We start from the raw sequence: 15,585 nt of genomic DNA, 5'->3' as shown, positions 1-15,585 counted from the left end.
GAGGGGAGCCCGCGCAGCCAGCCGGGGCTGGGCCAGCCGGAGCCCCGCGTTGCAGCCTCTCCTCCCGTCAGGAGTTGCAATGTGCTAGTCTTGTCTTTCAGACAGTATTTTTATGTGAGCTGATGGTTGCCAGGGTAACGGAGGCTTCGGGGAGTCTCGCGCCGACGCAGCGCCCTGGCCTCGGCGAGCACTGGGAGCAGATGTTGGCTGCGAGCTGGGGAGCCGGGCTGCCAGCGAGGAGAGGAGCGGCACTGCCAGCAGCCGCACATGAAGGGAGCTGGAGAGAACAATTTGCCTGGCTGCACTCGGTGCAAGAGAGCAGGTTCAGGGCTCGCTCTCTCCTTCTCCCTTTTTTGTTGTAATTTAGTATTCTTGTCTCACCCCACAGGGGTTCCTCAGCCGTCGGCTTAAAGGCTCCATCAAAAGGACAAAGAGCCAACCGAAGCTTGATAGGAACAGCAGTTTCCGGCACATTTTACCTGGCTTCAGGAGTGTGGACAATGAAAGGTAAGGGGACGTTTCTCGGAGGGTGGGGAGGAGGGTGTGTGAGAGAGAATGAGGATGTTGATCTCTCCAGGTCTTGTTAATATCTTGCTTATCTTATTCAGAGCAAGGGCCACATCTGTGATAGAAGTAGACTTGCTTAATTGCAAGAGGGGTGATTTTAATTTGTTGGCGAGTATACAGTGCAAGCCCTCCCTTTTTAGGTTAAATAACATGTACAGAGAAGCCCGACTGCTCTGCTTTCTTTTCCCCAATAAATCCTAAGTTGATGCACCAGCATATAAATAGCACATAGATGCAGCAGCCAAAGCCGACTGATGCAGGTGAGGGAGGGAGGGGAGGGATGCTCACGCACTGGACTACATTGAACATTACTGGGTTACACGTTGTATGAACAATAACATAGAACAATGACAACCATAATCTCCCCAAATCCCTCTCTCCCCCTTCCACACACATACATCTTCAGCATAGCTGTTGACTGCTGTCATTATACTGAGATGGATTCTCGGCATGTGGCCGAAGCTGCTTTTTCTGTCTGAGCCATGACAGGATCTTTCAGTCCAGGAGGGATGTGTTGCAGGGAATGTGCAGATTGATCAGAGGATGACATGGGATGGCCAGTATTGGAGCAAATTGCAAACAAAATAAAGGGGAAATGAGACCTTGGTTTTATTCTTCAGCTCAGTTAGAAAGTAAAGTAGCTCTTTAGTGGATTTGTATGTATTTATGTACATGTAGATTTATGTCAGTGTGTGCATGAGACAGACATACATTCTAGGTAAATTTATGTGTAAATTCACATGCAGATCAAGGTCATGGTTGGGCAAGACAAACTCCATTACCAACCACAGAAACAAACTAGTGGTTTGCTTCTAAAAGGAAGATCTTTCAACCTTACGTGAATCATTCTGGGGAATGACATAGAAGTGTTGAAGTGCCAAGAAAAGTCTATGTCTGAAAAATACGCCAAATTGGACATACACTGATGTAACCATTTTGTAGCAGTGGCATTTTAAAATATCAAGACGGTACTTTAGAATCCACTGAGTAAATGCTTCACTTTTAAAAGCAATGACAACTTTTACTTTGTTTTAGCTATACTTATTCATTGGAGGGGCCGTGAATTTCTGAAGCCCACAGATGACAATTGTCAATCTGGATTTTTCCTTACCTGACCTGATACAGCCTCCTAAGCTTTTTCCTTCTGGATTCTGCAAGTAAAAGGATTGTGCTGGTCAGTGCAGTGTAATATTTCAGGGGTTACTATCCGGGAGGACAGAGTTGATTTGATTCCTATGCTGCAGTTTTCACAAACGCTCGAAGTAGGGCACTGTGTTCCGTACGGAAGACAAGCGAGTGTAGCCGGGCGGCCGGGAATCTGCCTACACTGCTGCTGCTTCACTCAAAAACCAGGCAAATTAGATAATGTTTTCTTTCTGCCTATATCAGTTTTGTTTCTTTCTGTGAACTGGCAGTATAGGACATGGGAATTAACTGTTTCGGCCAGCCCTGCAGCCAAAGTAATTTTCCCAAATTAAGCTTCGTAATTTCCCTGCCCTGCCAGCGCAGGAGCCCTGGAGCTTGCTGGGCAGTGTCCTTTCAGACGGAGCCAGATTTACTGCAACTTTTCTTTAAAGAGGTTCAGTGAATGGCTGTAGTGCATTTTCAGCGTAGAGCTTAAAGGGTGGGTTAGAGGAGAGGTAGCATTCGGCAGCCTTGAATAAAACCCAAGGATTTGCTTATATGAGCATTCAGAAACTGAAAATGAAGTCTTCCATTAGGCAGGTATCACTTGTAAATACACTTCATCTATGATACACAGACATGCCCTGATCTGGAGGAAACTGTCTGACACTAGGTAGCTTTTGACAGCAAGCTTTTAGTCCCCTAGCTTTCATAGTAGTGTCAGATCTATAATGTAAGCAAGTATCCTTCTGCAGAAGATCTTGGCCTTAGCTACTGTTGCTCTCGGAGAGGTGAAAGAAAAGCGGCAGCTGGGCTTCCCAGTCATGCGTAGGTTTTGGTTACGGAAGATAATTTTATCTTCCTGAACGTTCCCATCTACGTCTGCTAAAATGCACAATGCACTCACTTCTGTACGTGAAAGGGCTTGAGTCTTTTAGATCGCTCTCATTCATTTTCTGCTGTGCTTCCTTGTCTTTCTTGAAATCCAAGAACTGTTTCAAAGAAGCATCTGGTGTCGGAATATTTGCCTCTTAAATACTTGATTCTTGACTCCATCTTGCATCCAAGCTGATTGTTCGCGAACTGCTCCTTTGCTCATGGAAGTAATCATTATAGCAGCGTTCTGTTCTGGAGCTTTGTAGAATTTTTGCGGGAGATGCCATAGCAAAAATGAATAGTGCAATAAATGCAGTCACAACACTCCAGGTTGAAATACTGAGCTATAGTAGATCATAAATGATTCTGTTACTTGGCTTCTGTGTATCTAAATTGGTACTGTGTCATGCCTCTCAGGTTTTTTATTTTTCCTTTTCTTGCATGTCCTGTTTATCCTGCTATGTACAGCGGATGCGTATGAATATATGAAATGTGCACATACATGTACAGACAGCTAACTAGGTGGACATGGCATGTATGTAGAGCAGAGGAGAGAATATAAACAAACATATCTCTGTTTTTTATCCCGTGTTTGATTAATGCATGCATTTAAATACATTATGTAAATTTAAAACGGAAAATTATTACCTCCTACAATAGTGAGAAATTTGTACAGTGTGAGTTTTATAACAAAAGAAAACAAGGAAATGTCTTTAAACATTGGAAAAGTCACAGAATGTCTCGCTGGCATGAGCTCAGAATTGCCTTGTTAATTTTGTGCCAGTGGAGTCTGGTTTTCATACCTTGCATTGGCACACAGAGAACAGCCAGGTTTCCAGTGGAGTCTTGCAGAGCTGCCCTTATAAAGCGTGGTTACTGCGTCCTGGGGAGGAGCTGACAGCTCTGAAATGTGCGGGGGGAGTTTCTTTGTCGAGTTGACGTGCCATCTACCAGGGTCCCATGTCCATTGCCAGGCAGCTGTTTGCAGTTCTGCCATGGCGTGTGCGTGTATGTTCGGAGCAACTATGACAACTTAGAGAATTCTGGTTTAGTAAAACCTTGGCCAACCATTTTTTCTCTATAAGGAACATCTGAGGAATTGCTCAAACTGGTGTGTTAGAAAAATACACTGATTATAGTCAAGCAGAGCTTATGTTTGTAGAACAAGCATGGTTGTTTCTCATGGTATTGGATTTTACTCTGACTGAGAAGAGACCTTTTGTTTGAAAAAAGGTGGAATAAGGGGTTTGCACTAACTTCAGTAAATTACTGTGGGGTTCACATTGATGTAGTTGGCCAAATTTTGCCAGTCTTTTACATACTGATTTTTTTCTAGGAGTCCTGTTACAGTAACACTAATAAAATTATTGATTGTGAATAAGAGAAGCAAAGTCAGACCAAGTATAACTAGTATTCTGTATGAGAAGTGCATTAATCTGGTACAATCAGTTTATCTAAATGTGAAATTTAAAGGAGGATTGTGGAACGAGTGCTCCTTTCAATCTGTTGGCTGGTCAGATTGCTTGTTAGAGCTAAAAAGGGTTCCGTTGAAGTGGCTTTTTGCTAACAATGTCTCCTGCATCCTGATTTATTACAGCAGCTAACAAAGTTTTTATCATGGAGCGCTGAATGTTTGTCTTTGTAGCGGCCTCTCTGGAATCAGCCACAAATCAAGCATTTGGCAGATGGATTTTTCTTAATTGGACCCACATTTCTCCTACAAAATTTGTGATGAAGAAAGTTTCTGGGCTGGGCTTTGGGCACGGGGAGTGGAGCCAGAGAACTGAGAGAAGGTTATTCTGCTGCAGTTGTTAATTACTGTTGTTAGGGCATTTCTGATTGTTTTCTTGTTGTAGTGACCTTTTCAGTCACTGCTGTCACTTCGTTACAGTAATCTTTTAAAAATAATTTCTGACAGTTTGTCAGGAATTTAGAAACTATGTTTATATGGGCGTTGGGTTTTTTTTTAAATCTGAATACATGAACTTGGTCCTCCGAAACTGGCAAAGGCTGCCGTGATTTTACACTAGCACTGAGATGGCAGGGACACAGTATCACGTCGTGGGACAAATACCTTCAGACTGTCTTGATTTGGTGGAAAATGGGTACTCTGTGTAACTCCGTATTCTGATGTAATCCCCGAGTTGATCATTCCTAGGGACACTTTTCCTCAGTGCACCTAGAATTCATTTAATGCTGAAGGACTCTCAATTACTAACATTTGTGATTATTTTGCAAGGTTTTTTTCATAATTCCAGAAGATAACATTCTAGTTAAGCTTTTTCTTGGCACTACAAAAGTCTGAGCATATGGTTGATTGTTAAATGAGCCTCAGCCTTGGAAGGGGTACAGCCCTGCATTAATAACAGCAACGATTTCACTACTGCTGCTTCCTCTTTAAACTACTTTTTTTTTTTAATCCCATAAAAAATTTTTGCCTGTAACCCACAGAGGGAAGAGGAAGTGTACAAGTCATGTACTGCAGTGCATTTAATTCCTGATCTAGTGCTAATGCAGTCTGCTGTATGGGTTTTCAAATGTTCATAAAGCTTATTTTGATGCAATAGGAGAGCATCAATAACTTATGAACGTCTGTACTCTTACAGTAAACTTAGTTTGTGAGTTCTTTTTAGATCTAATTATCATTTGTTTATTCCCAGCAAACTTGATATGCCATATATTTTTAGGCATGATTAAATTGGTTAAGTTTGATGAGAATGTGGTGAGTGCTGCTTTACAAAGGATGAAGAAGTCGCTCTGTTTCCTTTGGAAAGAGGAATGACTCATCCTGCAGAACTAGGACATGGGCAGACCCCAGAACGCATGAAGGGCTTTCAGATCTGTGTGAACAAGTGCTGGAGAGCTTGCTTTCTCTTCTGCCTCCTTACTTAAATGGCATTAGCCAGTGAAACTTTCTAAGTAGGAAGACTTACAATAGTAGGTGCACAGTGAAGGGTGACACTAACAGCATGTTAAGTACAGCGCAGGGGCCTCTGGTTTTCATGATAATGAAAATATTTTGAGGAAACACTGCTGAGTTTGTATAGGGAAACCATTCGGCACTGTCAACAATAACTGAAATGCAAAATAAAACATCTTGCAAAGTCAGGAACAGGAGCATCCAGCAGGTAACAGTGTCCGCTTTCTTGTGCGGTGGGTAATGTCTGTTCCCATTCCCGCCCCAGCAGTCAGGGAACAAATGTAGGTAGCTTAAAGACTCAAGGACAGTCTTAGGATTGAGACTGGCCTCATATAGTACCTGCATTTATATCAAGGCTACTTTGTCCTGAAATATGCAAATCAGCCTTTTAATGGGGTTCCTTTGCAAAATATTTCTTGAACCAGAAAGTTAATTACTGATCTCTAATTAATGGCTATGTTAGGAGGCTAGAGTAAAATCAGAGAGAACTGCTTTGAAGGAGAGATGCAGGAGGAAATTACCGGTTCTCTCCAGAAACTGTTATGTTCCTCGTCTTCTTCTCATGGTATAAGGAAGTTTAGAAACTGGTATTCAAATGTTTTTAAAAGGATAATGCTCTTAATGGAAAGAGGGGATTTTGAGGGGGTTTTTGGGAGGCATTGAAACAAAAAAAATAATCCTTTATATGGAAGAAAGACTAATACTCTGCTTTGTAAAGATAATGTACAGTCCTCTTATACAGGTGGTTCGGGTTTCCATTGTGTTAAGAGTGGCATTTATTCCCCTTTGGAGTCAGTCTGATGCTGCAGTTAATGGCTGGCGACAGGGGCAGTTACAGCGGGAGTGTGTTTAAAACTAGGTGTGGAATCAGCACTTTCAGTCCTCCTGAGCACGGCAGCCCCGGCAGTGACAGCAGAGGCTTGGCAAAGCTCACGCCCTTCCCCGGCCAGCGTTCTTTGCATTACATTTCCTTGATTAAGGGAAGTAGAACTCCTGGTAAATCTGGAAGGTTGCAGATCAGTTGCACCGGCCCGTGCATATAGAAATATTTGTTATAAAGCCCCATTCAGCAATAAGCTGCTTCTCGTGGCTAAAGCCATTTAATAACCCCAAGAGGGGCAGAGATGGACTGAAAACAATGTAGTGCCTTTCAGCTTCTCCCAAGGCAACAGCAAGGTCTCAACCATTCCTCCTGTTAAATTGTTTTTTGTTACATATATATATATATATGTTCAGGCTTTTGCACATGCATGTGAATCTGTGATTTGTATCTGAGGCTACCTGAGGTATTCGACATTCTTAGAGAAATACATAAACACTTCCCCTTATCCTACATATTCAAACTAACTTCTTAATTGAACAGGGAGGTCATGTCTAATATCTTTCAGTAAAAGACTATATTAATTGCTAGAAATTTTTCAAGCCACAGTAAAATGGCAAGGGAAGGGCTAAGAGGCTGGAATTATTTTAATACCCTTCTTCGTGTTTCTCTGCTTCCCAGTTCCCTAACAGTCCAAACAAACAGCACAGTGCCTCACAGGGTACAGCTCATGCTTTGACTCGACTTAGAGTCATGTAGCAAAATTATAAAATCCTTCCTGCTTCAGCATGTGCAGCGCTACTGGGATAATTGGCTTCATGCATCTTACAACTAGCTTGCAAAAATATGTTTTGCATTCCTGACCTTTTCTCTATAAGCAAGGCCATTGTTTCACTGTCCTGCTTAATTACAAAATATAGTGTTGTGTGAGGATAGAGATGACATCGTTGTATCGTTGGGTCTAATTTGACGAGACATCATAATGGGGAGTTTTCATACTGAGGGCACTGAATTAGTGTAGCGTGAAGCCACATTTCTCTAAACCTACTAAATAAGGAGAAGTTAATTTTATGCTCTATCTTTTTGATGTTTGTAATCAAAGCATTGTATTACAGCTGCAGATGGTTAGCATTTGAAGAATGTTTGGTAAATGCCGACAATCGGAAGGCATTGTTTCTGCAGCGGAAGATCAGGTTGATTAATGGATAGAAGGATGCTTTCTTTCATTTTACTGTTCTCACAGTCTGAATACATATTATTGACTCATTTGGCCATTGCCTGGCAGACATGATGTTGTGGTGCATCAGTGTACACCTCAGGGTTACAAGCAGATAGTTCTGTTCGTATCCTTTCAGCAAAGACTCTGCGCGAGGGTGACAGTTAAGTTGCATTGTGGCTGATGGTGTCTTGATATTGTTCAGATCGAAGACAGATACTGCTATTCCATTGCATTAACATTTTGTTTCCAAACAGACCATTTATTCTGACTTTGCCCTGGTGAGATTTTCATGTGCATGAATTTCAGTGCAATTACATTAGCATTACTCTTCATGTCAATAAACGCAAAGAAAAAAAAGAGAAAGAAAATGCCATCACTACAGCTTTTATACCAGAAGATGCTTTCTGTTAGTTCTAGACTCTTCTGTGTGCTTTTTTAATTATTATTTGTTTACAATGAAAATTAAGATACTTCTACCCCAGGCTTAAACATTCTGGCACACAATGAAAACTGCTCATAATGAAACCATTACTTTTAAACTAAGAGGAACAGTCTTTCCCCAGCCCACTGTCTCCTGGCCAAGTGTTCCCCTTGCAGCAGATCCAGTCATCACGCAATCTTAGGAAGGTCAGCAAGTTGATTCAATGGGAAATTATGATTTAGGAGAGTGATTTTCTGTTTGATTAGGGCACTGAACCAACTCATGTAACTGCAGAGTAACAGGAAGATGGCAGAAAAAGGACTTTTCCTTTCAATGGCAGTGTGCAGTTGCATTTAATGAGATATAATGTCAAACCGTACGCTCAGTTTCTGCCCCTAGCGCTGTGTAGGCACAGGGGAGGGATATCCACCTGGCATCCGCCACAGTTTTCCATCTTTCAAAATAGAATTTCCCGTCTCATAGGAGAGGTACATTGCTTGATGGATCAAATTTTTCTGTCCTCTACTCCCTCATATCTATTGGCAATTAGAATTAGCAATAGGTGTCTTTCGCTGTTGGAAGGAGAAAATGTTTAAAAACAAGTTTTGCTCTGTTCTTTATTGAAACTCTGCAAAACCTTATTGGAAAAATCTGTGTGAGGGGCAAAGACAGAGTTGTAAGTGAACATACAACAAGTGAGGTGGGCAAGATTTTCAAGCCTTTGTTCAGAGAGCTGGAAGAAGCAGATGTTTGACACGTATATCTTGTTATCCAATTTCATATTGCAGTGGTCGTGCACAGAAATCCGTTGATTGTAGCTGGAGGCAGCCTGTGCGTTGAGCTCACTGCTGGCAGTTGGTTGCACGGAGCACTGGATATAATGATGTTCAAGACTTGTGAATATAAAATAACTATGTCAAGTTCATCCATCAGCTTGGAGGGAAGAAAAAATCAGACTGAGGAAAAATATGCTCCTCTGTCCTTCCTCCTTCCCATACTCTTTAATAATACCTTATGATATGGAGCCTCTTCTTAAATGATTATTAGGGAGATTTCAGGTAGATTGTTCACATACGGAGCTCACTGCTGGCAGTTGGTTGCACGGAGCACTGGATATAATGATGTTCAAGACTTGTGAATATAAAATAACTATGTCAAGTTCATCCATCAGCTTGGAGGGAAGAAAAAATCAGACTGAGGAAAAATACGCTCCTCTGTCCTTCCTCCTTCTCATACTCTTTAATAATACCTTATGATATGGAGCCTCTTCTTAAATGATTATTAGGGAGATTGTTCACATACGGATATCTTCTTATGATACTGATATCCATCAGCTTGGAGGGAAGAAAAAATCAGACTGAGGAAAAATATGCTCCTCTGTCCTTCCTCCTTCCCATACTCTTTAATAATACCTTATGATATGGAGCCTCTTCTTAAATGATTATTAGGGAGATTTCAGGTAGATTGTTCACATACGGATATCTTCTAATACTGATATTATGATCTTGTTTATCTGGTTGGCAGTGTTTATAATTCTAATTTTCAGTACAACTACAGAATGTCTCACTTAGGTTCTCTTCAGCAAAATTCAGGTCAGGTGTAATGAAAAGCAAGAACTGATTTTAATTGAATTAAACCAGTGCATTTTAGCTGGAATCAAAATATAATTTGTTTAAAAATACTTAAGTGATTTGAATTAAAGCCAGAAATATAAATTTAGCTTTAATCCACGTGTGTTATATAAGTAATTATATGAGAAAGGGATTGTGGCATGCATTGTACATGATTGATAGTGTGCAGGAGGGTGGCATTCATTCACAAAACGATGTAAATGTATTAGTAATTATAAAGCCATAGGTGGTATATCAGACTGTCCCCTTTGCTCACATTTACAAATGTCTCTGGGATTATGTTGGCCCCGTACAATAGCCCCCATGCTCCATTGCTGGTACATGAGAGATTACACACATCCCCTATTTGAACCATTCAGTGCTTCTTCCCCATAGGTGTCCCTCTGCAAAGTAGTCCTGCGGTAGTTACCAAATGATTTACATAACTCTGTTGTATGTACCTTAAATAATTAATATTTTGCTGTCCTTGCTGTGTGGGGAGATTTGTTCCATTATGAATGTGTTTGTTGTTATATAGTAACACTTTAAATGGTATGAATATATACAGAGAGAGAAACAGAGAAGGATTTATATATTAATTTTTTTTTTTGTGAGAACAAAATTTTTAAAAAGGGCATTGCTTCTGAGAATTGAAATAAAAGGCTGAGGGCTGCTATTGGCTCATCTTGGAATCTGTTGTTTATCCTCTGCCTGGGCATAATCCTCCCGGGCACTAACGAAGGCCAAGCGCTGCCCTGTCGGGACGTGAATCCAGGCTGCAGGGCAGGCTCTTTGTGAGCCGAGATGTGACAGTTCCCTGGCGAGGGGTAACATGCCTCCCGAATTGCTACCTGATCAGCCATCGCACCGCACGCTGGATTTCCCTCCAGGCACAGAAAGACCAATTCTGCAACTAGTGCGGGGTGAGACACAGATGCTTTGGAGACTTTTCTCAGTTATACAGTTCTCTTGAATCTGTAATATGAAGAGTCCAGAGTGTGTGTGTGTGTGTGAGATGTCTGGCATTTTCAAACACAATAAAAAATGTTTCTTGCTACCTTGTGACATATGAACAATTTTAGTCCTGGCTATTGCTAAAAACCAGTAAGAAGATAATTTGAAGTCAAGTTGCCACTTGCTTGAATTTGGTGGTACTTGGATCAAGACGTTTGGCTTAGGACTATTGTAAAGGGAAGAGACACTTGCAGTGTATCATTTCTCCTACACATTCACATTCTGAATCAGTGGAGGAGACCGAGGTATAAAATTTGGCTGTTTGTGAGCTCTCTTTTATTTTAACTTTTGTGCTTTCAGAAGATCAGTTTTGCACGGTTTAAAAACCACATTGCAGCATTTTTTATTTCTTTTGATACATGCTGAAATGGTTGCTTTAATGCTATACCTTAATAGTTTTAATCACTGACATGGCGTTGTTCAGGATTACCCTGTATTGTGGCATTTTCACTATACCTTTTACTAATGCGCTAGGTAAACGTGGAAGTATGTGTTGTTTGTGCAGTGTCTGTGTTGGAGAGCATAGGGGGTTTGACCAACAAAGTGTAATTAGCGGAGTGACACCAGGCTGCATGCATGGGAGTGCCTTGGTGGGTGCTGGATACCCAGAGGTACCGATGGGGAACGGCCGAATGCTAGCCATGCGTTTCCTGAACTGGATATTGCATCTGCAGAGGCTCTCTGCATGAAACCTCTCCGGCTCACACAGAATTAATTATTCACTGATCATCACTCAGACCTTATGGATTAGGGAGCAGGGAGGAGGGTTGGCAGGGGGTGGATAGAAGATGGAGCAATTTGGATTGCAATTAGTATTTCATTTCTTTCCTTACTCCCCGTTTGCTTAAATTGGAGATTGCATGTTATAACCAAGCAAGGATTTATATCCCAGCGGTGGAAGTTCTCTGTGCACCAGAAACTAGCAAATCCACTACAGCCTTTAAGCTTCCCAAAGAGATAAAACACTCAGCCAATTTGAGGAGTTGAAACATCAGGGGAGCAAGTTCTGCTTAGGAAATGTTGCAAGGCAACAGCAGTGTCCAGTCTCCCAAAGCAGGAACGCTTCACTAGCCATATCCTACCCTTATGATAAGAGCATTTGGATATTGTCTCTCTCCGTCCATTATCTCCCCTTTCTAACTCCTTGAGTGCGCTCCTTGCCAGGAGTCTTCTCTGGGGATTACAGTTGTGGCAGATCCATGATGGATACCGAAGCCTGTCTGGGTAAGCAGTCCTGCAGCAGACAATGTTAAACCCCAACCCACTGGGTGCATCGCCCAGTCGCAGAGAATGTAATTTTAAGTTTAGTCATTACAAAAATGTTAGCCAACAGTTGAAAGTCTGCTTCACTGGTGAGATTGTGTCTAATGTTGAAACCTCAAGGGGTTTTCTTGATTATACTAGTAACCACAGTCTGGGTCACACTTTGCAATAATTATCCTGATGTCTGAAAGGTGGTTAGAAAGTCCCTAGAGGAAGGGGCCCAGTTGCATTGCAATAGAATTTAGAGGTATATGCTGGCAAACCTTCAGCACTTAGAGATTTATTTAAGTTAGTTCTTTTAATTGCTTTCTTGCATCCCTATTCTATTATAAGCCCTATGAGCCATCTAGGGAAGTAAGTCTGGCTAATATTAATCTCCTCAATCCTTCTTCCTTTAACTAGCTACTCCTGGCTTCATTTACACAGACATTTGAGCCCTACAGAGTGGGTAATAATTTTGATTCTGTTTTAACATGTTCTAACAGAACATGTAACTTAGGAAACTGACTTCTGCGTTTGATTTTTTTTTTTTAACTCTCATCTCTTAAATGTGGCTTGTGATCTCTGTATAACATTGCTGCTTCCCAAGACTGTTGGCAGCTTCCATGATACGTATTCATAAAGCAATTCCAGGTCCTGAGTGAAACCTGCAAGAAAAGGGCAAAGAATTACTTGTCTTTTTTTCGTTATCATGGCCCTTTTGTACCTGTTTTGACATGCACTTGAGAGAAGTTTTCTTACTTGATGCCTTTATATCTAAAGCTCTCTCTTTGTATAAACCAAGGCAGGGTGTCTTGCCCTCCTTAGATAAAGTCACTCATGTTGAGGCTATCCCTCACGTTATTAGCCTTAGTTCCAACCCTCTCACACAACAGGCAGAGCCTCCACGTACCCCTCAGAGCAAACGTTTTGATAGCAGCAGAGTGAGAAAACAGAACGACAAGAGCACGTCAGAGTGATGGCCCAGGGAGCCCAGTGCCTGGTGCCACTCCGCGGTTGGCTTATTCCCTGACTCGAGAGCTTGGTTATCTCTTCTGAATGTTAGAAAAAGTTTCATTGTCTTAAAAAATAATAATCCTGTTTGAGTCATGTGAAGTTTTTGTTCTCAATTACATCTTGTATCAATGAGTTCCACAGACACAGTGAGATGTATGATACATAATTTATATTGCTAACATTTTTTAATCTATTGTTAGTTATCTTTCATCTTTCTTATCTATTCCTTGCCCATTTTAGTAAAAGACAGTAAATAGAAACAGACGGTGTATTTCTTACTGTACCATGCATTATTTGCTGATAATTTGCTAAGGGGACATTTGTCATGTCATCTCTCCTTGTCTTTTCCAGCTAAAGAGACTCCTCTTAGACTGTTTTCCGCAGTTTATATCACTTCTTGAGGCTTTCCCTAATAAATGTATTGCACATGTACATTAGTGCACCGTTGGAAGAAACACCTTTTCTACACCTGTTTTTCTTGAAAGCACTGGTGTATATGTTCTGTGCATGTATAAGATAGGTGTCTTAGGGGAGCTGGGAGCTGCAACTGAGAAAGACTGAAACATGAGAAACATGAAGATGTTAGTTTGGCAGCATCCTGATTCTGCACTTCTGGGGCCTTAAGAGAAATTCTGGGGTGGGGGAGGAGGGAGAAAACAGACTGGCTGGCTGCTGGAAGACTTTTCAGCACGTAGCATTACTGAATGAGCAGTACAAGGATACCTGGTTCAAGCAATGTGTGCAGCAGCACAGACTGAACTGTCGGCACCTTTTCCCTCTCCAGGGTGGTCAGGCCGTTAGCGTGAACGGTGCTGATGGCTGAGAGCAAGAGCGTCAGGGGCCTTAGTGCTGTGGCTGTAAGAGTCTGTGTTGGGTGCCACAGCTCTGTGGTGTTTCAGACACGTTGAAGTAGTGTGGCCCAAGCAAACCCCACGCCTCTAGCAGATGGACGATGCGCTGCATCTGAGCGCATTGCTCCTAGTTAGCACCCAGGAGGGTGCAGGCTGCCTCCCTCCTGCTTCGTTCTCACCTCCGCTCCCCAGGGAGCACCCGTCCAGGGCAGAGCTCTCTGAGGGGACCCTCCAGAGCAGGAAGAGCAGCAGCAGCAGGGGCAGAGGCTCCAGGGCTCCCATGGGGACAGAGGCTCCAGGGCTCCCGTGGGAACAGAGGCTCCAGGGCTCCCACGCCACCAGGCGCTTCCCTAGCCCAGGCACAACACGACCTGCTGCCTTTACTCCACCCTCCCTTTCCATCTCTGAGACTCCTCATCCCTTCTTGTCTCAGAGGAACATATCCTTTTGTTAAAATGAAGTGATATAGAGTCAGCATTACACAGAGGAATGAGTTATAAAATAATGGGGCTAATAAGCATGTAAAATAATCTGACTGTACAAGAGTGCAGTCTATGGAACAGCAGCTGCAGCAAACACATTCAGGTTATCAGCGTGTGGCTATTTTGTGCTGGGAGGGCTTAGGTGTAATGAGAGTTACTGCATCACGGGAACTCTTGGCAATGAATAGTGACATTTTCCAATAACAACCTTTAGAAATGAAAAAAATCCTCTGTATGAATGTAGCTCTGACTGACAGCTTGGGGATCTCCTCTCTCTACCCTCACAACAGGTATAGCATATGTGGTGATGGCAGCTTTTCCTATGCCTCCCAGACAACATGCCTTGAACCCCCGCCACAGAGACCTCTGCGAATGGCAGTCAGGCTGGTTTGTCCCCCACTGCTCGTTCAGTCTACACGTGCCCCGGGGAGACTGTCAATTGCTGTGAGTTGGGTCAGCGGCTCTTTGAGGATTAGGCATCTGCTGCTGAGAACTGGACTCGGGTCACCAGGCTGGTTTCAGGCAACCAAATGGTAACTCTTAATTGCTTTAGTCCTACACCACTACCTGTGGCTTGAAGACTCATCAATAATTCCCTGGGCTAACTGTCCTGGCCTTGGTGTTCTGAAACTCAGGTTAGATTTTTTTTTTTTTTTAATTAAAATGCAAACCAGGACTTGACCTAAATAATTCCACCAACCCAATCATAAGTCTGAAGGTTTTGGAAGTATCAAATTCCCTTAAACATTTAAGATAATTCCACAGTCCCTGATTTCACCCAGCCCATTATCCTACTTTGTTCCTCATCAGCATGTGGCATTCTTGCTCCTGACTCCAATAAGTTACGGGCTAGAGCAACGTGTCAGTATTTTCAGAATAGGATGAGTGCTGTATCACCTGCATCTCTGGCATTTTTATTTTCTCCTGTGTGATGTATTAAAACCACACTTTGTCACCAATAAGCTGAAAAAGCATCATTCAGCTCTGAGTAGTTTCTCTGGACACTTTTCTTCCTCTTACATTTTTTTTCTTTCTATAAATGTCAGTGCATAAAGAATGCAGGATTAAATTTGATTTCTGCTATTGGTATTTGGTACATAAAGAATAACACTGGTATCAGTAAAATATATTGGAGAAATTGACTCCTCCTAACTGTGTTCATCCTTATAATCAAGTTAAACATAAATAGATCTTCAAACCCCATTGTATAGCTCTACGGAGATGAGGGCAGGCCAACTGTTTGAAGCAGTGATTAGTAACTCTTTTCCTGTAATTTGACCATTGTTTACAACTATTTGCAAACATTAAAAATTATACTTGTCTAACCTGAAAAATCTACTGAGAATTCTATTTTTTTGTTGAAAAATTATTTGAGTGACTAATCACCTGACCAAAAAAAAAAAAAAAGTAAAATTCAGCAG

General features: G+C 41.9%; 1 protein-coding gene across 2 annotated transcripts in view; it reads left to right on the top strand.

Moving 5' to 3' along the window:
- The window catches only part of DAB2IP (DAB2 interacting protein), a 142,857-nt gene that overhangs the window by 23,453 nt on the left and 103,819 nt on the right, over positions 1–15,585 (top strand). For both annotated transcript variants that reach the window (XM_019472428.1, XM_019472429.1), the window contains exon 2: positions 389–507. In XM_019472428.1, the coding sequence (XP_019327973.1) occupies positions 389–507 (119 nt within the window). The remainder of the gene's footprint in view (positions 1–388; positions 508–15,585) is intronic.

This window comes from Aptenodytes forsteri, unplaced genomic scaffold (assembly GCF_000699145.1).
Source record: "Aptenodytes forsteri isolate BGI_AS27 unplaced genomic scaffold, ASM69914v1 Scaffold68, whole genome shotgun sequence".
Classification (NCBI taxonomy): Eukaryota; Metazoa; Chordata; class Aves; order Sphenisciformes; family Spheniscidae; genus Aptenodytes; species Aptenodytes forsteri.
This window is presented reverse-complemented; position numbering and strand designations above follow the sequence as displayed.